At 45.5% G+C, this 26,604-nt stretch overlaps 1 protein-coding gene across 2 annotated transcripts in view; it reads left to right on the top strand.

The window, feature by feature from the left end:
* qtgal (queuosine-tRNA galactosyltransferase) overlaps window positions 1–26,604 on the top strand; it is a 449,903-nt gene that overhangs the window by 309,634 nt on the left and 113,665 nt on the right. For both annotated transcript variants that reach the window (XR_015073069.1, XM_085963430.1), the window contains exons 7-8: window positions 4,867–4,962; window positions 14,384–14,508. Coding sequence is in view for 1 of the 2 variants with exons in the window: in XM_085963430.1 (XP_085819556.1) it covers window positions 4,867–4,962; window positions 14,384–14,508 (221 nt within the window). In the remaining variant the exon portion in view is untranslated. The remainder of the gene's footprint in view (window positions 1–4,866; window positions 4,963–14,383; window positions 14,509–26,604) is intronic.

The following is a 26,604-nucleotide window of genomic DNA, read 5'->3' as shown; positions in this document are numbered from 1 at the left end:
TGAAATTGCAGTCTGTGACGTCACCTGTTGCCGGGTGGCCCTTAATTGGCCTGCTGAGCCCACTGGGCGGGCTCAACCAGGTCAATCAAGGGAAAATCGCGCGGATTGGCCGGACGTTGATGTAGGCGGGTCAAAAACCCGAAAGTTGTAGTCCCGCCTTCTTCCCGATAGCTTCGGGAAAATCTAGCCCCTAATGTTTGTGATTTCTGGTTTCCTAAAAAAAATGCCCACACTCTACCTGTTTCATATTGTAGTTGACGGTGATGGGCTGGTCTTGATGAAACCACCTTTATGGCTGAATAAAAGTAGTTGTTTTAACAACACCTAGCATACTCCCATGCTTAATTGTGAGAGAGAAGTGGAAAGAGACGTGCTTAAAAAAATGTCAGCTACAGAAACACATTACCGGGTACCCAGATGACCAGATATGTAATGAAAAGTGGAATTGCCATCTTCCCTGTGATACTTTCATAAATGCGTTTATTTACAGAACTGAGAATGTGAAGTGCACACACTTATTTATTTATCCATAGTAGACAAGGAAAACAATATTTTCCAGGAATAACTTAGCTCACTGTCGCTGAGCACATCTCTTAGAAACTTCTTTCCCAATTCCTTTAATGGCAACAGGTAGCCCTTCCTCTCTTCTAGATTCCAGCAGCCTCTCTCACACAGCATAACCTCCAACTCACTAAAACATCAGGGAGTTCGGTTAGAAGATATCCAGAAATGTTGGAGTGTACTGTGTATTCACCATACCTGCAGAAATTCCATCACACAAACAACCATAATTGGCTCACATTTTCCAGGAATGTTTTTTTTACCTCAGTGGCTTCGAACACAGCTTCTTTCCAAATCCTTTCAGCGGCCATGTACACCCCGCCCCCTCTCCCGTACACCAGAACCCAGGCTCATTACAGTTAACCTCCAGCTCACCATTAGAACATTTATGGAAGACCTCCTGGTATTGAATAAGAGGGAAAATTCAATCTGAAGTTCAAACAACATTCCAGAACTGCTCAAACATTGCTTTGGTCTATGCCCCCAACACTTTGGTTTACAGCCATATAACTCGCTCTCTGGGATCGAAATTCTGCTCATGACATCCAGATATTAATAGTTTGATGCTGACATTGTTGATATGGCGCAAACCACATTTGTTGCTTTGAACAAACAAAATAATTAGGATCTTGTGCTTGTGGTGCCAAGTATTGCTGTAGCTTCATATGGTTTTTCCAACAATTTTAGACTTTGTCCATACACAAAGAAGTAGTTGTGTGTTGACTGTTTGGAAAGTTTTTAGCATCTTTCTTGTGACTGAAACAATGGCGTCTTTGTACCACTGCAGTCTGGAGCACAGGCATTGCTTCTCTATCCTACTTACCATAGAGGGTTTAGATTTAGTTAATCAGACAGAGGTTGCCGGCTGAATTGTCTGCTTTGTTAGGGTATGTGCTGATGGATTGCTAAGAACAATTCCAACCTGGTGTTTCCGGAGGTGTCCTGGAGAGGGTTAAGCTGTGCGACGGGATGGCATGCTGTGGCAGGAATGGACATGCTTTAAGACTCACTAATACTTTGCATGTGACGGAATACATTTAATTTTCAACAAAGTCAGATGCCTAGCTACCATTTTTCAACTGTTTTCCCCCCTCCCCCCCGTTTGGAAATAGAAACTTAACTGTTTTGCACCAAGGCTTTTCGTGTATATTTTTTGTGCCTGATCATTGAGATGAATGATATAGTGCCAGGGAATGGAAGACATTTTTTGATTACACTCATAGATCACATGTGGCATGGAAGGTACAACACTATCCTATATTGTTCTTTGGAGTACACCAATCTAATATTTCCATTTTTATTTTTGTTTTATATGGCTGTTTGAGGCTTCCTCAATTGGTGCTACATTTGAAGAAGTGTGATGATGTGTTATTAATTCCACTGCACACTAGGTGAGGCCCCCGGGCTAATTTCAATTTAAGGCCTATGACAACATGTTAGCCTGCTGTCTAAGCAGCATTGGAACTAAAATTATAGAGCTGGAAGGACAGTGTTGAAAGACACTTCGTCCTCCAGTGCCCTTACTCCAACAAATATTTAATAATACTTTAAAGTATTTATATGGTAGCTTATGAGATTGAGTCATTTCAAAGAGTTCCACAGTGACCTGCAATGGCTGGTGTTAAGTTGGCAGCAAATATGGCAGATATTCTGTGCTAGCAAAACCTTACAGCGATGAGATAAACAGCTAGTTAATTGGTTTTGTTCCACAAAAAATACATCTAGAGCGTTTTATGTATAATTTTGTTAAAACTTGAGAATGTATCATACAAGAGCTGTATTCTCTGTTTATACAGAAATTTAACATTATAATGCAGTGAACATGAGAGGCAGTTTGCGCACAACAATGTGATAAGTACCAGATCATCTGTTTAATGATGTATAAATATCAGGCAGGACACCGGGGAGAACTCTCCAGTTCTTCTTTGAAATAGTGCCATGGGATCTTTTACATCCACCTGAGAGGGCAGACGGGGCCTTAGTTTAACATCTCATCTGAAAGAATGTTTAACATCTCATTCTCTCACTGCTGCACTGGAGTGTCAGCCTAGATTATAAGAACTAGGAGCAGGAGTAGGCCATACGGCCCCTCAAGCCTGCTCCGCCATTCAATAAGATCATGGCTGATCTTCTACCTCAACTCCACTTTCTTGCCCTATCCCCGTATCCCTTGAACCCTATCCCTGGAGTGGGCCTTGAACTCACAACCTTCTAACTCAGAGGCGAGAGTGCTACCAACTGGGCCACGGCTGATATCGGTAATGAGATCCACACAAATAATACATAGCTGGATGTGAGGGAACTCTGAGCCATTATTTAGTTTGTGCTATGGCCAGCTGTCTGGAGAAGAAGTCAACCTAGTTCTTTGCTTCTGTACATTATGTACACATATGTTAGTGTAATACTGTGGAAGCAGCCCCATGGTTTATTTATACTGTACAGTAGCTCATTACTGTGACACTGTCTGAAGTAGCATGCCGACTGATATAACTTGTATAGTTGCCACTGTAATAGGGAAACCACACAAAGCTCCTTCATAGTAGCATCCTTTTTGTATAGTTCACAAACACAGCTTCATTATAGAAAGGCTCTGACATACCAGAGCATTGTTTGATTATGGCATGTGCTGGAGATGCCCTAATGAGGTCACCTAGAGTGTAAGCTGCGTGTTCACAATTTTTGGGACAGTTATATCATTTGTGTCTAAAACCCATCAAACAGCTTGAGTTTCAAACTAGAATGATGTGTGCTATATGTTATGTAGTCACCAAGCTACAAAGAGATTGGAAATAAGTGCAATATGGAAGCCATGCCTTGTAGACTGATAACTTTGTGAAAAGCTGGATATATCAAGAGCTTAAGAACCAGGAATGCCCATTAATGCAGCTTTAAAGAACTAGTACTTTGATTTGTTTCCATCTTTCTCCTCTTCGGAAATATTTTTCTTTATAAATGGAATGCTGATGTTACCATTGAAGAAATTAGTTTGGAGAAGATATTGAGACTAACAGTGTGAGGGAACTAAGTTACAATTGGTGAAGGTGATTTGGCACAGGGAAATATCCCACAAACAATCCTGTGAAATTCTACACTCCTCAGATGTAGCACGATTTGCTGCCATAGGTTTTGCATTTGACATATAGGGGGTGAAATGCAACATTGGCGGGAGTGTAACGGGGGCAGTTGCGGCCTGTTGTACACCTCGCCCGATTTTCCTTTCCATTGACTTTAATGCAAAGGAAAATCTGGTGAAGTGTACAGCAGAAGGCCGGTCCGTAAACGCCCATTTTGCGCCCCACGAAAGTTCAATTTCACCCCCTTAAGGTCCCAGAAGCAGTGAAAATGATGGCTTCTAAAGGAACCTTGGTGAAAATAAATCACTTGCCCTACTTATAACACGCGGTTGATAATGTTATGATCCTTGACATGCTCCGTGTTATTAAATGTATCTCCGGTGGTGGAATTTTACATCTGCTATTGGACTCAGCCTTTCATTTCAGCAGGTTACTTTGATCATGTCATCAAGACTCGCCAGTCTTTAAAAGAAATTAAGAGGTAGAAAGATGGGGAGCTCTCGAGTTTATTCAGTGAGCATCTGAGGCATTCAGACAAGGAAGGCCTCGAGTTTGACTACTGATTTGGTCTGAGTTAGTTGGTTTCGACCACAGCAGTGCTATAATTGGCTTCAACTCCTTTGCATTAAGGAGTGGAAAATCAGCCATGGATCCCACACCTGATCACTGTCCAGTGGTCCATCTCAGATGTGATATGTGCACACATTAATAAGGGCTACTTTGGAAAGGATCTGGAGATAGCTTTCACCATATGGAACCATAGCCAGCATGCGCCAAGAACTTCAGGAGAGGAGAACGTTGGTGATCAAAGACAGAAATGCACTTTTCTGTAATTGTCTTGATTTTTAAAATGGGGGTTCTGCCGCATTATTTGAGTATTGGCAGTCAATGCCATGGAATAGGGCGAATGGAAGATTGATCCCCAATCTGCTCAGTTCGCAATCTGAGCTGTGAAGAGCAGGGATTGCAGCGAAGAAAAATTGGGACAAGGGGTCACACCTAGGTGGCAGCCTGGGAACAGGTCATGCAACCACCCTCTCAGCAGATGGACAGGTGGACCAGTAAATAGGGGAATAACGTACAATGGGAAGTTACAGAACAGTCACGTTTTAAGAGTAAAAGAGCTTGGGTGTCCCTCGCTAGTAAGCCTCAGGAATAATAAGACACCTGTCTGCTCCACGACCGGAGAGTTAATCCGCAAGTTCTTCAGTAAAACTCTCTCTCTTGGCAGGTGTTTACTTCCCATGGTCCCACTGTCATCATGCCAACTTGGTTCTGCTCTCGAGAATGGTTTGACTGCGTTGGGAAGTTTGACGAAGGCGGAAAAGTGAGTACTGCAGAACACTCAGAATAAAATGCAAAGAAAGGTTCAAAGGCCTTTATCTGGGTTTTACGCCGGTTTGAATAGAAATCAATCAAATGGACATAGTTCCTTACTGAACTGAGTAAATCATTGGCAGTAATGCAGCTTTAAAGATATTCAGTTAAATTGATTGTAATTAATGCTCAGGGGAGACTGAAGGACAGTTGACAAAAATTAAATCTGTTTCATGTCAAGCTTTTTAAAATTATGAACTCCAAATTAATAAAGCTACATTTTATAGGAATTTGATACATGTGTGCTATCCAGCACCGACGGGACCGAGCTGTTGCCGTCCCATCAAAACTGCCGGACAAACCAGCGCTAATGTTGAAACATACGGAGATTTTGAGCTCCGTATCTGGCAACAAACCCTGTTGCTTACAGCTTCTAAACAGTCGGCCGTACCTTGCAAGCGTCTCTGTAGCTTAGCAACAGCTTCAGCGAGACCTTGCAGAGCTTGACTGTTGAGAAAAAAGCAACGAAAAGAAAAAAAAACCTAACGAAACGGCTCCTGATTTTTGCCGGTGGCTCGAACTTGCCGGACATTTAGCCTCCGGATAACACAGTTTCCTGTAATATTCAATTGGGTCAACAGGAGTTCTGTTCTTTTCCTATGGGGCAGTACCTGGCTTCCATTGGGCAACTGCCTAGAGTGGCATCATTGAAAGCACAGGGTGGGCAATCACAGGCAGACGTCAGGACTCTGGACAGTACCTTAGGGACTGAGCAGAACAGGGGACCAAACCTGCATCATCCATCTCCAGGGAGCCCAGAATTCAGTATGTTTTGAGATACTTTGTGCAGGGTTCCTCTTCCCCCCCCCCCGCCCCATCAATGGTGCATTCTCTTGTCTCTCTGCCTGTTGGGGAGAGAGAGTTGGGTTAGGTTTCCACACCGAACCATTAACATTCACACCTTGGGAGCTGACTGAAGAGCAACATTGATGGTGATCGAGAAAAACACCGATTGTCAACATCTCAGCAGCAACAACAGCACCTTGTATTTATATAGTACCTTTTGTAGTAACCTGGGAGGTTATGAGTAACCTGATCCACCAGGTGGTGCTGTGGCAATTGCTCTCCTGAGTTAAGTCTGATCTGTACTGGTGGTACTCTTTGTTTTTGCTGCCTCATGGCAGAAGCTTTTATGTGCAAGTGTTGATTAAACCATGTTAAGGAGTTAACCTGTGCCTGTCTCCATCTATGGCCACCTCAAGATACCACATATGGCGACGAGAATAAAGGACGGAAGAGTTTTGGAGTATTCGGAAGAGGTGCTCGGGTTGGTTAGCAAACTAGTCGGAAAAGCACGAGGCTAGGCCGCGGGAGTCGAAACGGAGTTTGATTTTTTGGCTGAAGTGACCGGACTCCAAGGATGGCAGGAACGGTAGGCTCCGTGGCACCTTTTGACAGCAAGTCGCAGTCTTGGGAGGAGTATTGTGAAATACTGGGCCATTTCTTTATGGCAAACGAGGTGGACAGTGCTGAAAAGAAAAGGGCCATTTTACTGAGTTGTGTGGGAGCGCAAACCTATACACGGATGAGGAATCTGCTGAGCCCGGAGCGGCCAGGAGAAAAATCTTTTGACGAGTTGATGAGTCTACTAAAGAATCATTTCAATCTGAAACCTAGTGAAATAGTACAGAGATGCAAATTTAATTCGAGGATTAGGAGGCCGGAAGGAAGCGTTACTGAGTATGTGGAGGAGCTTCGGAAGCTCGCACAGGACTGCAATTTTGGAAATGCGCTCACTGTCATGTTAAGGGACAGACTAGTATGCGGAGTTAACGACGACAGTATACAGCAAAGGTTGCTGTCAGAAGAAGGATTAGCGTTTGAGACGGCACTTAAAAAAGCACAAGCCATGGAGATGGCTAACAAGGACATTAAGGACTTAAACAGTATGAGCAAGGAGAAATGGAGTAAACCAGTGGGAGGAGCTGTTTTCAAGATGGAAGCTGGCGCAAAAAGTCCACCAGTCGGGGTTGGGGATTGCTACCGATGTGGCGGAACGAGCCATTATGCAAAGGACTGCAGGTTTGCAAAGACAAAGTGCCACAATTGTGGAAAAATAGGGCACTTAAAGAAAGTCTGTAAAAGGGCAGTGAGTGAGAGAAGCAGTGCTAAAGGGGCAAAGCATGCTAAAGGAGGGAGGGAGAAGTACACAAAGCGGGCAAATTACATACAAGAGGAAGAGTCTAGTGAGTCTAGTGAGGAGGTTTTCACTATATACAGTATAGACACTTCAAGGCCCAACGTACCCCCTCTCACTCAGTATTTGATAGTGAACAGAGGTCAAGTAAAGTTTGAGATTGACACCGGATGTAGTGTAACCATAATGTCGCAGACTGAGTACGCCAAGCTATGGGGGGAAGCAAAAGTACCAGAGCTAGGTACATGCCCCATTAGTCTCAAAACCTACACAGGACAGAAGGTGGACATTTTGGGGGCGGCCGAAGTACAAGTGGAACACAAAGGAGTCACCAAAGAGCTTACGGTGGTAGTGGTAGCAGGGTCAGGGCCAAACCTGTTAGGGCGAGGGTGGATCAGTGAGTTGAGTGTGGACTGGCAGGCAATGAATAAAATGGAGGACAGTACAGAGGCACTGCAAGAAGTGCTGATGAAGCATGAGTTAGTGTTTAAGGACGAACTGGGCACCTTAAGGGGAGCCACAGCCAAGATTCATGTAGCCAGTGATGCCACGCCTCGTTTCTTTAAACCAAGGTCGGTACCTTTTGCAATGAAAACCAAGGTTGAGGCGGAACTAGATCGCCTGCTAAAGGACAAAGTAATAGAACCAGTGAAATTTTCAGACTGGGCGGCACCAATAGTCCCGGTATTGAAGCCTGACGGTAACGTAAGGGTGTGTGGTGACTATAAGTTAACAGTGAACAGAGTATCATCACTGGAACAGTACCCCATTCCGAGAATGGAGGACATGTTAACATCGCTCGCTGGGGGAGAAAGATTCAACAAACTGGACATGAGTCATGCGTATCAGCAGATATTGCTAGATGAAGAATCAAAAAAGTTTGTCACGGTGAACACGCACAAGGGGCTGTTCACGTATGCCAGGTTACCATTTGGTGTCAGTTCTAGCCCAGCAATATTCCAACGGACTATGGAGGGCATTCTGCAGGGCATTCCAAAGGTGGCCGTGTACTTAGATGATATTCTGCTAACAGGAAGTGACGATCAGGATCACTTAAAAACACTGGACAAAGTGCTACAGCGGCTGGAAGAGGCGGGGCTACGCCTGAAACGGAGTAAGTGTAGTTTCATGGAGAAGGAAGTTACATTCCTGGGACATCGGGTGGATGCCACAGGCCTCCATCCATTACCAGGGAAAGTGCGGGCAGTGCAGGATGCACCGGCACCCACCTCAGTGACTGAACTGAAAACCTATCTAGGGCTCCTGAATTATTATAACCGGCTTCTTCCAAACTTATCGATGCTGCTGGCACCCCTGCACAAACTGCTGAGAAAGGAGGAGCCATGGCGTTGGGGGCCAGAGCAAGCGAAAGCGTTTCAGCAGTCAAAGGAGCTACTTCAGTCCAGCAGGGTGTTAGTGCATTACAACGAGAAGAAGGAGCTGATAATGTCCTGCGACGCATCACCCTATGGAGTGGGGGCAGTGTTGGCCCACCGCATGCCAGATGGAGCGGAAAGGCCCATCGGGTTTGTTTCACGCACGCTCACAGCTGCGGAAAAGAACTATTCACAGCTTGATAAAGAGGGGTTGGCCATTATATTTGGAGTAAAGAAATTCCATAAGTACATATATGGGAGGAAGTTTGTAATCAGTACTGACCACAAGCCTCTTATTAGCTTACTGAATGAGATGAAAGCGGTGCCTCAAATGGCATCACAGAGAATAATGAGATGGGCAGTAATACTAAGAGCCTATGAATATGTGATCACGTACAGAGCCGGCAAGGAAAACGGGAACGCGGATGCTCTCAGCCGCCTGCCCCTCTCAAAATCTCCTCGCAGTACTTCCCCTGAGGAGCACGTCCTGATGCTGGATCAGGAGATCAGTCCCCTGATGACTTCAGCGCAAATCCAGGGCTGGACAGCCAAGGACCCCGTTCTGTCAAGGGTCCGTGAGTATGTGTTGAAAGGCTGGCCAGATCACCGTGAGGGACCGGAGTTCGCGCGAGCTCAGTGTCCAAGATGGATGTGTGCTATGGAGAGCACGCATCATAGTCCCAGAGCGGGGACGCTCTACTTTGATGGAACAGTTGCATCAATCGCACCCAGGAATGACTAGAATGAAAGGACTGGCTAGGAGCTACCTGTGGTGGCCTAACTTGGATGCTGAAATTGAGTCAAAGGTAAAGTCATGCACTATATGTCAGGAACAGAGGAAAGCACCTGCCGGGGCACCACTCCATCCCTGGGAGTGGCCCAGCAAACCCTGGAGGAGAATTCACATAGACTATGCGGGACCTTTTATGGGCAAAATGTTTTTGGTGCTGGTAGATGCTCACTCAAAGTGGATCGACGTTTATCCAGTGAGCTCTGCAACGACTGATGCCACACTGAATTGTCTCAGGAACAGCTTCAGCACGCATGGTATTCCAGAAATGATTGTATCTGACAATGCACAGTGTTTTGTTAGTGAAGGGAGCAAAGAATTCATGGTAAGGAATGGAATCACACATGTCACCTCGACTCCATATCACCCAGCCTCAAATGGGTTAGCCGAGCGAGCCGTGCAGACTTTTAAGGAGCTCATGAGGAAGAGCTCAGGTGACACCCTGGAGACCAAGCTCAATAGAGCCTTGTTTAGTTATCGTATAACACCCCAAGCTACCACGGGGCTTTCTCCGGCTGAGTTGATGATGGGGAGAAAGTTGCGGTGCACGTTAGACCTGATACACCCAGATCTCAAAAGCAAGGTTGAGACAAAACAAACAAACCAAAAAGCGTACCATGACAAACATACTAAAGCTCGCCATTTCGCCATAGGGGACTCTGTGTACACCCGGAACTTCGGTTATGGACCTAAATGGATACCAGGACTAATCCAGGACATTATAGGACCTGTGTCATACTCCGTGTTACTAGGGGATGGTCGAGGGGTTTGTCGGCATGTGGATCAGCTTTTCAGCCGGCAGCAGGGGGAACTGCCTCAGATGGAACAAAGGGCAGTAGAGGAGGCTGTTCCAGGACCCAGCACGGCTTATAAGGTGCCAGTGGACACTGGTACTGCCAGGCCACAGCGGGACAGAGTAAAACCAACATCAGAGACTACTCCAATCTCAAGTGCGAATGAATCTGAGAATCCACCACAAGTGGAATTAAGACATTCACAAAGGATTCGCAAGCAACCAGAAAGACTTATACAAACCTGTTAAATTAGTCAGGGGTTAACCATGGTTAGAGCATACTGGTTAATTAAAACGTAGTACCTAGTAAGGGTTATTGTTTAAGAATTGCATACGGCAATCTTAAGGGGGGAGGAGTGTAGTAACCTGGGAGGTTATGAGTAACCTGATCCACCAGGTGGTGCTGTGGCAATTGCTCTCCTGAGTTAAGTCTGATCTGTACTGGTGGTACTCTTTGTTTTTGCTGCCTCATGGCAGAAGCTTTTATGTGCAAGTGTTGATTAAACCATGTTAAGGAGTTAACCTGTGTCTGTCTCCATCTATGGCCACCTCAAGATACCACACCTTTAATATAGTAAAAGGTCCCAACATGCGTCACAGGAGCGTAATCAGACATAAATTGACACTGAGCCAAAGAAGGAGACATTAGGAGAGGTGACTAAACGCTTGGTCAAAGAGGTAGGTTTAAGCAGCGTCTTAATGGAGGAGAGGGAGGTGGAGAAGCGAAGAGGTTTGGGGAGGGAATTCCAGAGCTTAGGACCTAGATTGCTGAAGGCACAGCCGCCAATGGTGGAATGATGGAAATTGGGGATACACAAGAGGCCGGAGTTGCAAGAATGTAGAGTTCTCGGAGGGTTGTAGGGCTGGAGGAAATTACAGAGAAAGGGAGGGATTTGAATATGAGGATGAGAATTTTAAAATCGAGACATTGGTGTATGGCCCAGACTGAAGGTTAAAAAAGGGGGAGGCAGAATTCTAAAGCTGCATGACCTTTTTTTTTCCCCCCATTAAAAAACCCTCACTCAAATTTGATAGAAACCATCATGTGCCTTATCTACAGTACCTATTTTCTGAATGTTTGTGTTCCGTTAATGGGTCTGTAGTATCACTGTGATTCATTAACGACATACTTCAAAAGGATTAAAATGCCAAGTACTAAAATAAATGTTGCGGCAAAGGAATTTTATTTTAATTAAAACTGATCCTGGCTGATGGGGAGTTACTGGTTCTTTGATGTAAACAGAAAAGTGCAGTAATTGATGCACACACAGACAGCATGCCAGGGCCGAGAGTGAAGAGTTGCAGACCCAGCGCAAAGTGTCAGGACTGCTGAGATACAACACATGCTACGGAGGGAGAGAGGGAGGGAAAGCTGGCTGTGGTACATTTTCATTATCATTGTAGCCCATTCCTGTTGCAATCAAGGTCAGTTTGTCCAGAGAACATATTAGGAATTGCTTTTAAAGGAACGCCTCCCTTTCCGCTGCTGCCATTTGATCCCAGGTTTGATGCACAAAGATAAATTATTTCTAAACCTCTACTTTTAATTGAAACAAATCTCCGAAAAGCCTAGCACAGTAAACACTAAGAATTACAGCAAGATCTGCTGAATTGTTAGCAGTTCTACACCTCACTGGGCATTGGAAAGGAAAAAGAAACCTGCTTGTTAGTTGAATAGGTTCCTGTTTTTCAGCAGCTTCATGAGGCTGAAAGGAATGGGAAACTAGTTAATGGAGCAAACCTGGTCTGAAATGCAACATATTCTTATCAGACAAGCTCTGAGCCAAAGAACGTATCTCTAGCATGCTCGTTAAATCAGTGACTTGGTAAATTTTTATGTTGCCTAATTTAAGGAATGAAGAAAACTGAAACACATTTAATGTTTGAAGATGTCGATTCCCCATATTGAGAGTTCCAGGCGATCACAATAGCAATTGACCTTCAAGTCTAATCTCAGATAGCAAACCAGAGGTAGGCTCAAACTGGATTGCTCCTGGCAACCTCCTGGTGCCAATTTACAGAGTGGCTTTGGCAGAGGCCTAGCGGAATTTTACCAGTCTATATTTTTAATTGGAGAGTGATGCTTGGTACAAGACTCCATTTCCACCCCGAGGTCCTTTAACATCTCATCCGAAAGACGGCACCTCTGACAGTGCAGCACTCCCTCAGTGCTGTACTGGCGCGTCAGCCTAGCTTTATGTGCTCAAGTCCCTGGAGTGGGACTTGAACCCACAACCTTCTGACTTAGAGGCAAGTGTGCTACTCACTGAGCCACAGCTGATCCATACTTTGCTCCACCCCTCTTCCGCTCTTGGCGACATCATCCACAGACATGGGATCAGCTCCCACAAATACCCTGATGACAACCAGCTCTACCTCTCCACTACCTCTATCAACCCCTCTTCTGCCTCTGTGCTATTAGACTGCTTGCCTCACATCCAGTCTTGGATGAGCTGTAATTTCCACCAGCTAAACAACGGGCAGACCAAAGCCACTGATTTCGGCACCCACCACAAATTTCATACCCTTGCCACTGACTCCATCTGCTTCTCTGGCCACTGTCTCACTTTGAAGTAGATGTTTATTTGCCTATCAGTCTAGTTAACAATTCATTGGGCCAGATATTGCGGTAGAAATAACGGTGAGGCTAACTGCGCTCACCGTTAATAAAGTGTAAATCGGACAGCAACTTCCAGCGACCGCACACGCGTAGTTCAACATGGAAATGAAGTTGCTGTCCGAGATATCCTGCTCCAGAAGCTGCGCGAATTATTGAAATACATTGAACGACATGAAGTTGCTTTATTTACCTGATACATACAAACTAAGCTCACCAGAAAAAGTATGGGCTTGTCAATTCCAATGTAAGTACCCTTTTAATGGCACGGTAAGTCTTAATTTCTGCCAACAACCTCTCTGGCACTGAAAATTTACTTTTACAAGTGTGGAGTCTCATTCCTTCAGATTTTAATTATTGTTGGAGATTCAAAAAGAATCAAAAAGTTTAAATAAATGCGTTTTTATTACTTTTTCTTTTAGTCGCTTTTATCTCTCTCTTAATCTACTTTCCCTCTCTTTGTTTTGCTTTCTGAACTGATTTGACATTGAATTAAATATTCTAACTTGCACTTCCTGGTTCAGACTGCACTGCTCATTAACGATTCTTCAATCTGATTGGTTAAGGAGATACACAGTTGTTTTCCCTGCTCACAGGTCCCCGATTCCCTGCACATTTTGGATAGTTGGCTGACAGCAACGTCCAGCATAGAGGCCCATAGAAAGTCTGTGGACAAGTGCAAGTGTAACGAATGGCTGGTTGACGTTTATTTGCCGCTGACTGCAAAGTCTGGCCCTTTGGGTATTTCTTTATATCTGCTACATCACCGTGACACAATCAGCAGTGCACTTGAAATACCGATGGGCAATCAGCATGCCATGGTTATCGGGTTACATATCTGGTTTCCACACTTCCAACCCAAGCCATTGCAAAATAACAACAGAAAATGCTGGAAAAACTCAGCAGGCCAGGCAACATCCGTGGAGAGAGAAATAGAGTCAACGTTTCAGGTCGAAACCCTTCGTCAGGACTGAAAAAACACAGGAAATGAAACAGATTAAAAGGCCAGTTTGGGGGCTGGGAAATGGGGATGAAAGAACAAAGGAGAAGTGAAGAGACATTAAGAGGTATTCAAACCGAGACGAGATGGTGATAGGACTAGTGGAGAGACAAAAGACGGCGCTAGATGAGTGTGAAATGCACTGGCAGAATGAGAGATAGCTGCCATGTGGAACAGCTGCCATCCCCATTTCCCAGCCCCACAAACTGGCCTTTTAATCTGTTTCATTTCCTGTGTTTTTTCAGTCCTGACGAAGGGTTTCGACCTGAAACGTTGACTTTATTTCTCTCTCCACGGATGTTGCCTGGCCTGCTGAGTTTTTCCAGCATTTTCTGTTGTTATTTCGGATTTCCAGCATCCGCAGTATTTTGCTATTGTCCAAGCCATTGCAAGTTGAGAATACCCATTCAGGGCAGTTTTGAGGTTTGAACCTCATTTGAAAATAGCCCGTCTCTGCTAGGAAACCCACGGGCAGTGTTGAAAGGTCAGCCCGCTGATCAGTGCTCAGTGGCTCTGATGGAGATTGTTTGAATAATATAACAGTGTATGAAGCAGCTGTTTGAGTATTACTGTTATATGTCTTAAGTTTTTGTATGGCTTAACATGCTCAAAGTTCACATGTTGGAAATGTTGAGTTCTTACTGATCTATTTCTATAGGGTGTCCCAGAAGATTTGTTGTTCTTCTATGAAAACCTTCGGAAGGGAGGAGGTACATTTCGAGTGGATCACTGTCTGCTTCTCTATCGCTATCACTCGGGGGCTGCAACACATGCCGTGTTAGGGTAAGGCTTCACAGTGCAATTTTTCACACACAAAATACCTTGCTATTGCACAGATGTTGCATTGAGCTTTATCGATACAAAAATCTAGAGAGCCAAATAAAGAAAATTAGAATCTCCATCAAAATAAACAGGAATTGGGAGAGCACAGCTCAGTCTGCATCTCCTTCTCATTGATCTGTTACTACAGTTGTCCTGTAATGTCCCTTTTGAGTGACTAATGTCTGGGATAAGTAGTGTGGAGATGACAGCTTTTCATAATCCTCCAGTTAAACCTTTAATGTGCAATAGAAAACAGCGCAATGCCCAATTTATTCTGAGTGAAGACCCACATGATTCTTTTGTGATTAATAAAAATATCTTTTCTCACTCAAGGAATACACTGGGGATTCTTCTGTTCATTCTATGCATAGACATGCGACTATTAAAATGTATTATTATTGCTTTAATACATGCTGTGACAACATATGATGCATTCTCTGGTGGCCAGTATGAATCTCTAAGAAGCTCAATCTTGATTTGGCTGACATAATAACACATTCTATTTGTCCCGGATGGCTTCATGAAATAAATGCTGTGATTCCACGAAATTAAATTTCATTTGGGTAGAGATGCCTTAGATAACCAGGAGGGAGGGAAGAAAATTCCAATTAAATGATCGTGTTTTGTGCAGCTAGAAAGTACAGGAGAAAAGAATATACAAGACCTGGACTTTGAACAGCTTGAAACAGCAGCCAGTGAAATGTGTCTAGATTTCCATAACTCATGTTGGAGAGCATCTAGATAAAAACTCATGCCCGATACGAGACTCCCAAAACAAGCGCTCTACTAGGATCTCCGACACAGCAAGAGAGTCCCAGGTGGGCAGAGGAAACGCTTCAAGGACACCCTCAAAGCCTCCTTGAAAAAATGCAACATCCCCACCGACACCTGGGAATCCCTGGCCCAAGACCGCACAAAGTGGAGGAGAAGCATCCGGGAAGGCGCCGAACACCTCGAGTCTCTTCGCCAGGAGCAAGCGGAAGCCAAGCGCAAACAGCGAAAGGAGCACACGTCAACCCAAGCACCCCACCCACCTGCCCCTTCAACCACCGTCTGCCCCACCTGTGACAGAGACTGTAGGTCCCACATTGGACTCATCAGTCACCTGAGAACTCATTTTTAGTGTGGAAGCAAGTCATTCTTGGTTCCGAGGGACTGCCTAAAAGAGAGAGAGAAAAACTCAAGTCATAAGCCATTGTAAAATGGTAAAAGGTACAGGTAAGACCCGCTATGAGTGGATCTTATCTGCACAAAAGATATTGATCAGCTTTATGGCTGCCAAGTTGCAAAGTGTGGGCCAGCTTATGCGCAGGGTTCCTTGTGCCTAAGTGTCATGAAGGAATCAAAAAGTACACATTACAGGTGTAGTGTTTCAGCTCGGTTTGCATGTACTGTCAGCACACAAAGGAAACATGGAGCTGCTGGTGACCAGCTTAGGTACCAAAACAGGAAAAAGGAAGATCTTCTTTCAAATCACAATGAAATAAAGCTCAAAAGGAATGGAAAGTTTTAAGAGCATGCACAAGGAATATTTTAACATTTGTTCCAGTTTATTTTGCTGCTGCAGCTAGCACTGTTCACGAGGTCCTTGATGACTTGCACACTGCAACAATTTATGACCAGCTAAAATGATCAATCTTCGCTTTTGCAGCAATTCGGACTAATAGCGTACTGCTGGGAACAGCAGCAGCTTGCATTTATATACTGTAACACCTTTAATGTAACAAAGTGCTCCAACATGCTTGACAGTCGTGGGTCTGACCAGAGGAGGAGTTGGAGAGGGATGGGGAGGTGGCAGAAGGCAATATCTTGTTTTTTAAGGAAGCCTTTGAAGGTGTGGAGAGATGTAGCTAAGAAAAGGAGCTAAAGGTAGGAGTTCCAGAGTGTGGGAGAAGGACGATTGGCAGCTCTGCCACCGATGGCAGAGCGGAGGGAGGACAAGTGTGGGGTAGCGCGGGGTTGGAAGAGCACAGCTTGAAGACGGGGCAGAGGATTGGAAAGGTAAGGGTGGAGTGAAGTCATGAACAGATTTGAAGATGATGAGGATTTTGATGCATTCATCTATGGGGAGCCATCATAGGTTAACAAGAATTGGAGTGGTAGGTGAGCGAGATTTTTTGCAAGATGGGATGCAGCCGGAGGAGTTAAGGATGAGTTGGACTTTATGTAAGGTGGAGTTCAGGAGACTAGCAAGGAGGCCAATGAAAAAGTAAAATCTGAAGGTGACAGCATTGTGGATGAGAATTTCTGGAGCAATGGGATTGAGGTATGGGCAGAGACATATGATGTTTCTAAGGTGGACTTAGGCAGTTTTGACATTGAACTAGATGTGGGGTTTCATGGTAAGTGCAGGGTTGAGCAGGACACCAAGGCTGAGTATCTAGAAAGGTGTCTAAAGTTTGTGGCTCAGAGCAAGAAACTTCTGCGGGGAGGGGGCAAAAAAGACAGCTTCAGTCTTGCTAGTGTTTAATTGCAAGGAATTCTAGCTCATCCACAACCTGATGTTAAACGGGCAGTCAGACAGCACGGCAACAGTCAAAGAATCAAGGGTGGTAGTACAAAAATAAAGTAGATTAGTGCTGGCACACATACGAAAAATAGCCCATGCGGACCAGTAATATCACTAAAGGACAGCACATTGATGAGGAATAGGAGGAGGCCAACAAAGAATTGCATTTATATAGCGCCTTTTATGACCTCAGGACATCCCAAAGCTCTTTACAACCAATTAAGTACTTTTGAAATGTAGTCACTGTTGTAATGTAGGAAATGCGGCAGCTAATTTGCGAGCAGCAAGGGCAGCACGGTGGCACAGTGGTTAGCACTGTTGCCTCACAGCGCCAGGGACCCGGGTTCGAATCCGGCCTCGGGCGACTGTCTGTGTGGAGTTTGCACATTCTCCCCGTGTTTGCGTGGGTTTCCTCCGGGTGCTCCGGTTTCCTCCCACAGTCCAAAGATGTGCGGGTTAGGTTGATTGGCTATGATAAATTGACCCTTAGTGTTAGGGGGATTAAATACGTGGGGTTACGGGGATAGGGTGGGATATGTGTTGGTGTAGGGGTTACGGGGATCGGGTGGGATATGCGTCGGTGCAGGCTCGATGGGCCGAAATGGCCTCTATCTGCACTGTGGGGTTTCTGTGATTTCTGTGATCTGTGAACAACAGAAAATGCTGAAAAAACTCAGCAGGCCAGGCAACATCCGGGGAGAGAAAATAGAGTCAACATTTCGGGTGAAAACCCTTTGTCAAGACTTTCCAGCATCTGCAGTATTTTGCTATCATATTTGTTTTAGTGATGTTGATTGAGGGATAAATATTGGCCAGGACACTAGGGAGAACTCCCCTGCTCTTCTCCAGATAGTACCATGGTGTAGCGGTTCGTGTAGATCGCCACTAAATAAGAGAGTTTGACTTCGACGAACTATTAACAAGTTGTTTATTTACAGGAACAGACTAATTACATCAGGTAAGATGGCAGGTAAGATTGCTGACTGTAGGAGCACCGTGGTATAGGTCTTGTCCCAGCGGGGACTCCACAAGGACTAACTAGAAGTTTCCCAGCTCAACTGCCAGCAGGTTCCGAGCTCAACTGCCAGCAGGTTCCGAGCTCTACTGTTGAAAGGTTCCGAGCTCTGACGTCATGACGTCAGAGTACAGGAGAGAAGCCTGAGTATAGTAACAGACACATACAGTAAGGTAAGTTAAAGGGAATTATGTATCTCAATGTAAGGGACAACCGGTGGTACCGCCACAATGGGATCTTTATCGTCCACCTGAGAGGGCAGGTGGGGCCTTGGTTTAACATCTTATCCGAAAGACGGCTAGAACCTTGGGGCAAACTAGAAGTGCCTATAAAGGCAGGGGAAGTAAAGGCATTACATGAGGTGTGCATGCTTTGTCAGGTAGGACAGTCTAAGAATATTGAACATAGAAGCAAAATGAACATCTTTTGCTTGGCAATATTCTCCTTCCTGCATTGCAAATCATCTAAAGTGATATTGTTTAAAACCACAGACTGCTGATGCAGGTCAGAAGCTGATTACATTATGGGGTCATTGTTCTGATTAGGATATGCTAATATTGGAGATTAGTCGGGACAATAGGGAACAAGTAGATGAGCCGTCAACATCCCAGGTTGTGTGGAAGGCATTCCATGTGAGAAATAACAACAGAAAATGCTGGAAAAACTCAGCAGGCCAGGCAACATCCGTGGAGAGAAATTAGAGTCAACGTTTCGGGTCAAAACCCTTTATCAAGACTAAAGAGGCACAGGGAATGAAATAGATTAAGAGGCCGGGCTGGGAGAGAACTAAAGTGAAGAGACATTAAGAGGTATTCAAAACGAGACGAGATGGTGATAGGACTAGTGGAGACAAAAGACAGCTCTAGATTCTGCGCTGGCAGAATGAGAGACAGCTGCCATGTGGGAGAGAGATAAAAAAAAGGAAAGGGGGGGAGGGGGGAAAACCAAAACAAAGGGGTGGATAAAAAATATAAGTAAAAATGTAATAGGGGCCGAGGTTATGATCTGAAATTGTTGAACTCGATATTGAGTCCAGAAGGCTGTAAAGTGCCTAATCGGAAGATGAGGTGCTGTTCCTCGAGTTTACGTTGAGCTTCCGTGGAACAATGCAAGAGGCCAAGGACGGTGAGGTCCGAGTGGGAATGGGGCGGTGAATTAAAATGACAGGCGACCGGAAGCTCGGGGCCACCCTTACAGACTGAATGGAGGTGTTCCGCAAAGCGGTCACCCAATCTGCGTTTGGTCTCCCCAATGTAGAGGAGACCGCGTCGTGAGCAGCGAATACAATATACTAGATTGCAAGAAGTACAAGTAAATCGCTGTTTCACCTGGAAGGGGTGTTTGGGGCCCTGGACAGTGGGAAGGGGGGAGGTATAAGGGCAGGTGTTACATCTCCTGCGCTTGCACGGGAAGGTGCCAGGCAAAGGGGAAGGGGTGCTGGGGGTGATAGAGGAGTGGACTAGGGTGTCTCGGAGGGAGTGGTCCCTACGGAATGCTGAAAGGGGAGGGGAGGGGAAGATGCGTTTGGTGGTGGGATCACTTTGGAGGTGGCGGAAATGGCGGAGGATGATCCGTTGAATGTGGAGGCTGGTGGGGTGAAAGGTGAGGACAAGGGGAACCCTATCGTGGTTCCGGGAGGGAGGGGCAGGGGTGAGGGCAGAAGTGCGGGAGATAGAACGGACACGGTCGAGGGCCGTGTCAGCCACGTGAGGTTGGCCATGTGAGGTTGGCCAGAACACTGGAGACCCGAAGCTAACACATAGACTAGCTGCAAAATCACATTAACCATCTGAGATGGTTTCAATGTCATCTCATGTTCCTTTGATGTGCCAGGCATGAATTTACAGTTTAAGTTGAGCAATAGTCAAACAAACAGGATGGCCATTATCTGTTGGAGGGGGGTGCTAACTACAGTTGTGATGGTTCAGGAATTGGGATAAAGGTATAGATAGATGTAATTGACTCTCCAGGGAACAAGAATACAGTCTGCAGCTTTCTTGTTCCTTGGGTTTTAAAAGCAGTGGCAAGACTGCAGTTCAAGTTGCAGGGTCAAAACTAAGAATAACGCCGAAGGAGCGTGGAGGCAAGGCAACGGAGGAAGGCACAGCTTGATGGGCGACCGGCATATAGAAGGAGCGGGTAATTCTATTATCTACCACTTAAATATTTACGTGTATTGATCTTTTACTTGTTGACAATAAAATAGCCACTATAATTCATATTGGTGTCAGTCTTGAACCATTTGACCTTTCCTCCGCAAATTAAGAAACAACAAACTGGCGAGCCAACCAGGAGACTGACGAATAGTGGTTTTGTTGTTCTCAAGTTAAGTTCCAGGATTGACCGATAGACCAGTAAGTCAGTTTGGAAAGGGAACCCTTCGGGGAGTGTAGGAGACTCGCATCACCTACCGGTAGTCTAGAGAGTCTCGAGAAGGTCTGTGTGACCAAGAGTGTCTGTGTGACCAAGAAATGGAGAAGGTCTGTGTGACCAACTCGACTAATGTCAAGAAGGCTTTGCTTAAGAAATTGGAGAAGGTCTCCGTCGTTACGAGTGACAAGGGGAAAACTTACAGAGAGGGTGTGAGTTTCATTCAGAAACAGATGGATGATGAGCTAGTACAGAACCGGTAAAGCCCTGTTGGAACAAGGCGGGTCAGATGCAGTCAATGGCTGCTCCTGCCTCTGAGGATTTTAAGAAAGCGATTGTGCAGGAGGGTGCAGAGTTAATATCAGCAAAGTTAGTATCTGGCCTTTTTACAGTATAAAAATGTTGTAAAAGTGTTCCTGGGGTGGACAGTTGACATGTAACAAAAGGGTTAGGAAAAAGAGGAAGAAGTTAAAAGCCCACAGCGAAAGTTAAAATTGCTGTGAGAAACAAATAGATGTTTCAGGATTTTCTGTTTTTGTTTTAAAAAGAAGAGGCTTCTGGATTCTGTGTTCAGTCTCTGAAAGTGTGTGTGAAAGTTTGCTGCTGGCTGCAGGATCCTGAAAGTTAACCATGATGTTATCAACTGTTTAGCAGAAACTGAGCTGATTTGGAGTAATTCACTAGAGTGTTTGATTAAATTAAGGAATCATGATGCACCACAAGGGAGAGACTACACATTTTAATGTTTTAATCGGAGTTATTCCATTAACCTTCAATTTAATTTGAACTAAAAAGAAGGTAGAAAGAAAGGCTTGCACTTGTATAATGATTTACAGCCTTCCGGACTCAATGTCGAGTTCAACAATTTCAGATCATAACCTCGGCCCCTTTTACATTTTTACTTATATTTTTTATCCACGCCTTTGTTTTGTGCCCTTCCCCCTTTTTTTCTCTCCCACATGGCAGCTATCTCTCATTCTGCCAGCGCATTTCACACCTCATCTAGAGCCGTCTTTTGTCTCTTTACTAGTCCTATCACCATCTCGTCTTGTTTGAATACCTCTTAATGTCTCTTCACTTCTTCTTTGTTCTTTCATCCCCATTTCCCAGCCCCCAAACTGGCCTTTTAATCTGTTTCATTTCCTGTGTTTTTTCAGTCCTGATGAAGGATTTTGACCTGAAAAGTTAACTCTATTTCTCTCTCCATGGATGTTGCCTGGCCTGCTGAGTTTTTCCAGCATTTTCTGTTGTTTTAACATGGAAGATAGGAGCAGGAGTAGGCCATTCGGCCCTTCGAGCCTGCTCCGCCATTCAACGAGATCATGGCTGATCATCCAAACCCTAGCACCCGGTCCCTACACCGACAGCCATCCCACCCAAGCCCTATCCCCGTAACTCCGTAACCCCACGTATTTAATCCCCCCTAACACTAAGGGTCAATTTTTATCATGGCCAATCAACCTAACCCGCACATCTTTGGACTGTGGGAGGAAACTGGAGCACCCGGAGGAAACCCACGCAAACACGGGGAAAATGTGCAAACTCCACACAGACAGTCACCCGAGGCCGGATTTGAACCCGGGTCCCTGGCGCTGTGAGGCAACAGTGCTAACCACTATGCCACAGTGTTATTTCTTGCATTTATATAGCTCCTTTCACAACCACCGGACATCTCAAAGCGCTTAACAGCCAATTAAGTACTTTTGGAGTGCAGTCACTGTGGTAATGTAAGAAACACGGCAGCCAATTTGCGCTCAGCAAGCTCCCACAAACAGCAATGTGATAATGACCAGATAATCTGTTTTAGTGATGCTGATTTGAGGGATAAATGTTGGCTCAGGACACCGGGGAGAACTCCCCTGCTCTTCTTCGAAATAGTGCCATGGGATCTTTCACGTCCACCTGAGAAAGCAGACTTGGTTTAATGTCATCCGAAAGATGGCACCTCCGACAGTGCAGCACTCCCTCAGCACTGCACTGGAGTGTCGGCCTAGATTTTTGTGCTTACGTCTCATGAAGTGGGACTTGAACCCACAAACTTCTGACTCAGAGGCTACCCACTGAGCCACAACTGACACTTTCATTTTTCTATAGGTTAGATCAGGACTAAAGAGAAGGTAGACCCATTGCGTAATCAGTGTTATATACACACTCCTTCACTCTGTCTCAGAACTGCCTACATCAAAGATGCTGCTGTGAAGTTGAGGGGATCCTGGATTCAATTCATCCCAGAACAGTCCCTGATGGGGTAAATACTGTGAATAAAGTACACACCTGCACATTCACTACTAGCTCAATTTTAAAGGGTGCTATCTTGGAGGAAAGAAAATGGTTGACAAATTTGTTTTGTTTGGAGAATGATACTTCATTATCATCACAATAATATCTTGCATGGGTATTATGATATTAATGTTACGTTATGTCTTTTTTGAAACAAGAAATGGTTTCTCAGATACTTTCCTGAATATGCCGCCCTTTTAAACACTTACTTTCCTTTGAAAACAATTATTGGTGTTTAATGAATTTCAGGGAGCAAAAGGAAACATGAAAAACCAAGCTGGTTTTATTTTAGTGTTGAGTTCAGGGACAAACTTGGATTTATTTATTAATTCTCATTTTTGTAATCCTTAAAAGAAACTGGAGACTTAAAAGACATCTGACTAATCTGTTTTATTTTCTGCCCAAGGTGACAGAACAAGAATACTAAATGTTCCGACACTCCCGATCTAGCTTTAGTTTAATAGCTAGCATCAACCTCCCAGATAGTAGCCCAGGGGAAAACAAAAAGGATAACAAAGGCCAAGCTGCTTTGAAGTGTTAAGTGTTTATGCAGCAGATACTGAATAAATCTATTTCTTGCACTGTCCTTGAGATTGGCTTAAACCTGTTGTTTTATTTGAGGTGACTCATAGCTCCAAATTTTTACTGACTTTGCTCAAAGTCTGTGGAACTACAGCCTATTTAAGATTTAGTAATTGCCAACTGTAACCAATCACTCATAAAGGCCGTGACTATTGAATTGAGACAGCAGGGTTGTGGGATTCTGCTCCTAGTATGGAGCCTTGCTGGATGTAAGTACAGGTTGGAGATGGGGCCACAACAAGCCCCTATTCTTCGAGCTGTGCTCACCACAGGCTAGGCTACGCACTGCCAGCAGAGCCTGCAATTTTAAGCTTTAACAATACAGCATTATGGGCCAGTCTCTAAAAAAATATATAGTTTCTTATAGTTGGGAGTGATCTTTTACTGCTGGTATACAGGGGGTTTTCATTTTTATTATATGTATAGAAAGGTAAGTTTTAAAACAGCAAGGATTGAGGTACTGGTCGTTGCTGTGAGTTGAGATACTGTTCTTTCTTTGGAATCTGAGATCAAATCTAACCCAGTCAGATGGGATCAAAGTCTCTCTGCCAACTGTCAGGCCTCTGTGTAAAATGAATTTGAGGCAATTGCAACTCAGTTCCTAATGCCCACCAGAGCTACATCACGCACTGCCATATCTCAGCACTACTTGGTACTAAATAAGCCTTCTCACTCCAAGAGGTTGCTAAGAGATAGTTGCTATGGGAAATTGAAATATCACACTGGTTCAGTCTAAAGTCCTCTTCTGCGACCGGTGTTAAGGCACGTCGTCCACCTTGCCAACCTCCGTTTCCTCTTCTCTTTATCCTGCTCTGCAGGACTGCCCTCGCATGGCTCCACTCTTGTTTGCCCAAAAGTAGCTATTACATCTCCAGCACTGTTTCCTACAGATTCCCCAAAGAATCTATTCCTTTCCTCTTCCTCAACTACATGCTGTCACTGTAGGTCAAAGAGGACGGGGTGATGATGGATTTAGCCCGGAGATTTTCTGGGATCCATGCGGGCACGATTGGAGACGGGCGGGTGGGAAATTTGAAATATCTTGCAGAGGGTTGGGAACCCGCCATCATCCCACCCCCGTGCGCCTTTCCCTCGGGCGCATTTGCCGGTGCGGCAGCGACCCCAACAGCAGAGGTGGGCGAGCTAATTTAAATAATTATGAGGTACTTGTCAGACCCTTAAGCGCCTTTTTCACCCAACCTTTCAAATTTCACTGGAAGAGCACGGGAATCACGTCTGTGAACCTGAGGCAGAAGTTGAGTGGCCATTGATCCAGCTCATTAGTGCACAGCATGAAAAGTACAATAAAAACTCCAACCTCACAGCTGCTCACTTTCCTAAGGCAGATGCTGTTGCTGACTGCATTGTCAGCACAGATTTGGCTTTCTAGAGGTTGCAAGTGTTTCCAGCAATGTCGGCATCCAGTGTCACCTCATTGGTAGAACCTATCACACCATTGACAAATTGCTTCTGTCATCTCTACTTGATCTGCCATCTATTCCATGAACATGGGTGCATTCATACTGTCTCACTTTGGCCCTCAGAATCGGACCACGATGAGGCCTAGCACCAGGTACACCAGCAGCACCAACAACAACACCACCTACCTTCTCCTCAACCACCTGATGCTGCACAGGACAGAGGGCATCAGCACAGGGCTGGTTGCACCGTGCCGGAGGCGATGCCCCCAACACAGGGTATACAGGCAGAGGATGAGCTTCCTCAACATGACTGAGCACCAGTGCCAAAGGAGGCTCAGGCTATCGCGCCAGGTCGTCGCAGATATTTGCACATTACTGGAGGAAGACCTGCAGCTCAGAAGAGCGGGTCGATATGCCTTACCAGTGGCTGTCAATTAACCAGTCCCTCAACTTCTTTGCCTCAGGCACCTTCCAGGGATCTGCAGCAGACATTTGCGAAATCTCGCAGTTGGCCGCCCACAGATGCATCACACAGGTCACCGATGCCCTCTTTGACAAGTCAGCCAATTATGTCAACTTTGCCACTGAAGCCAGTGTTACTGAGCGGGCGCTCGGCTTTGCCACTCTGGCTGGCTTCCCACGGGTGCAGGGCATCATTGACTGCACACATGTGGCCATCAGGGCACCCCATCATCACCCAGGAGTCTTTGTCAACCACAAGGGCTTCCACTCCCTCAATGTGCAGCTGTTCTGCAACCATAGGAAGCTCATCATGCATGTGTGTGCAAAATTCCCTGGCAGCTGCCGTGACTCTTTCGTCCTGCACCAGTCCACCCTCCCTCAGTTCTTTGCTCCTCCAGACAGACATTCCAGCTGGCTGCTTGGAGACAAGGGCTAACCACTGAAGATGTGGTTCATGACACTCTTGAGGAGGCCAAGTACTGAGGCCCAGGAGAGATATAATGAAAGCCACATTTCCACCAGATGTGTCATAGAGCAGACAACAGGCATGCTGAAAATGCACTTCAGATGCCTGGACAGATCTGGAGGAGCCCTTCAGTACGCACCAGCCAGGGGCTCCAGAATCGTCGTGGTCTGCTGTGCCCTGCACGACATAGCGCAGCAGCGAGGATTAGCGCAACATGAGGAGCAAGGCACTGAGCGCACAGCCTCTTCAGAGGAGGAGGAGCAGGAGCATCAGCTGGAAGACGAGGAAGAGCAGGAGCTGGAGGAACCTGTGGTCCAGATCCCACCAGCACTCGAGCACATTGTTGCCCGGGAGGCCAGGGATGGCCTCATCATGGCCAGGTTTACTTTATGCATTACATCCATATGGCTGCCTCATGCTGCATCAGGTTGGCACCACCCCACAGCAACACCATAAAGCATCCCTACAATGACCAAGCCATTCATTTCACACTGACCACCCTTGCTGGAGGTAACGTTATGTATCACCATTCACTCCAACTCACTAAGCCACTTCCAAAGGTGCACACAAATTTGTCCATGACCAGAAAGTGGTGAAAATAAAGATTTTTATCAGTGGCATTACAGTAACAGAAACTTTACAGAAACATTTAATAAAACACCCAAGTGGTTACCCTTGTGAATCTACTTGTGTTTCATCTTTATCTTACACGTGCTTCTACAAGGTGCTACCCCTGTGGCTTCAGCAGAGGTAGTGGCAGCCTGCTCACTTCTCTGCTGCGACTGCACAGACCCTTTTGATGGACGTCCTCTTGGTTTTGGAGCCTGTGATGGCCCCGCCAAAGTCTGTTCCTCCTGTGACTGTGCAGGGGCAGACTCGGCCATCACGATTCGAGGAGGCATCTGGGGCTCTGACCGAGGGGGGGCTATCGGGGGAGAAGTGTGAGCGCTTT

Source organism: Somniosus microcephalus, chromosome 21, assembly GCF_052327205.1.
Source record: "Somniosus microcephalus isolate GS21.2 chromosome 21, FLI_Smic_1.0, whole genome shotgun sequence".
NCBI classification, from domain to species: Eukaryota; Metazoa; Chordata; class Chondrichthyes; order Squaliformes; family Somniosidae; genus Somniosus; species Somniosus microcephalus.
The sequence above is the reverse complement of the archived record's forward strand: the minus strand, read 5'-3'. Positions and strand labels throughout refer to the sequence as shown.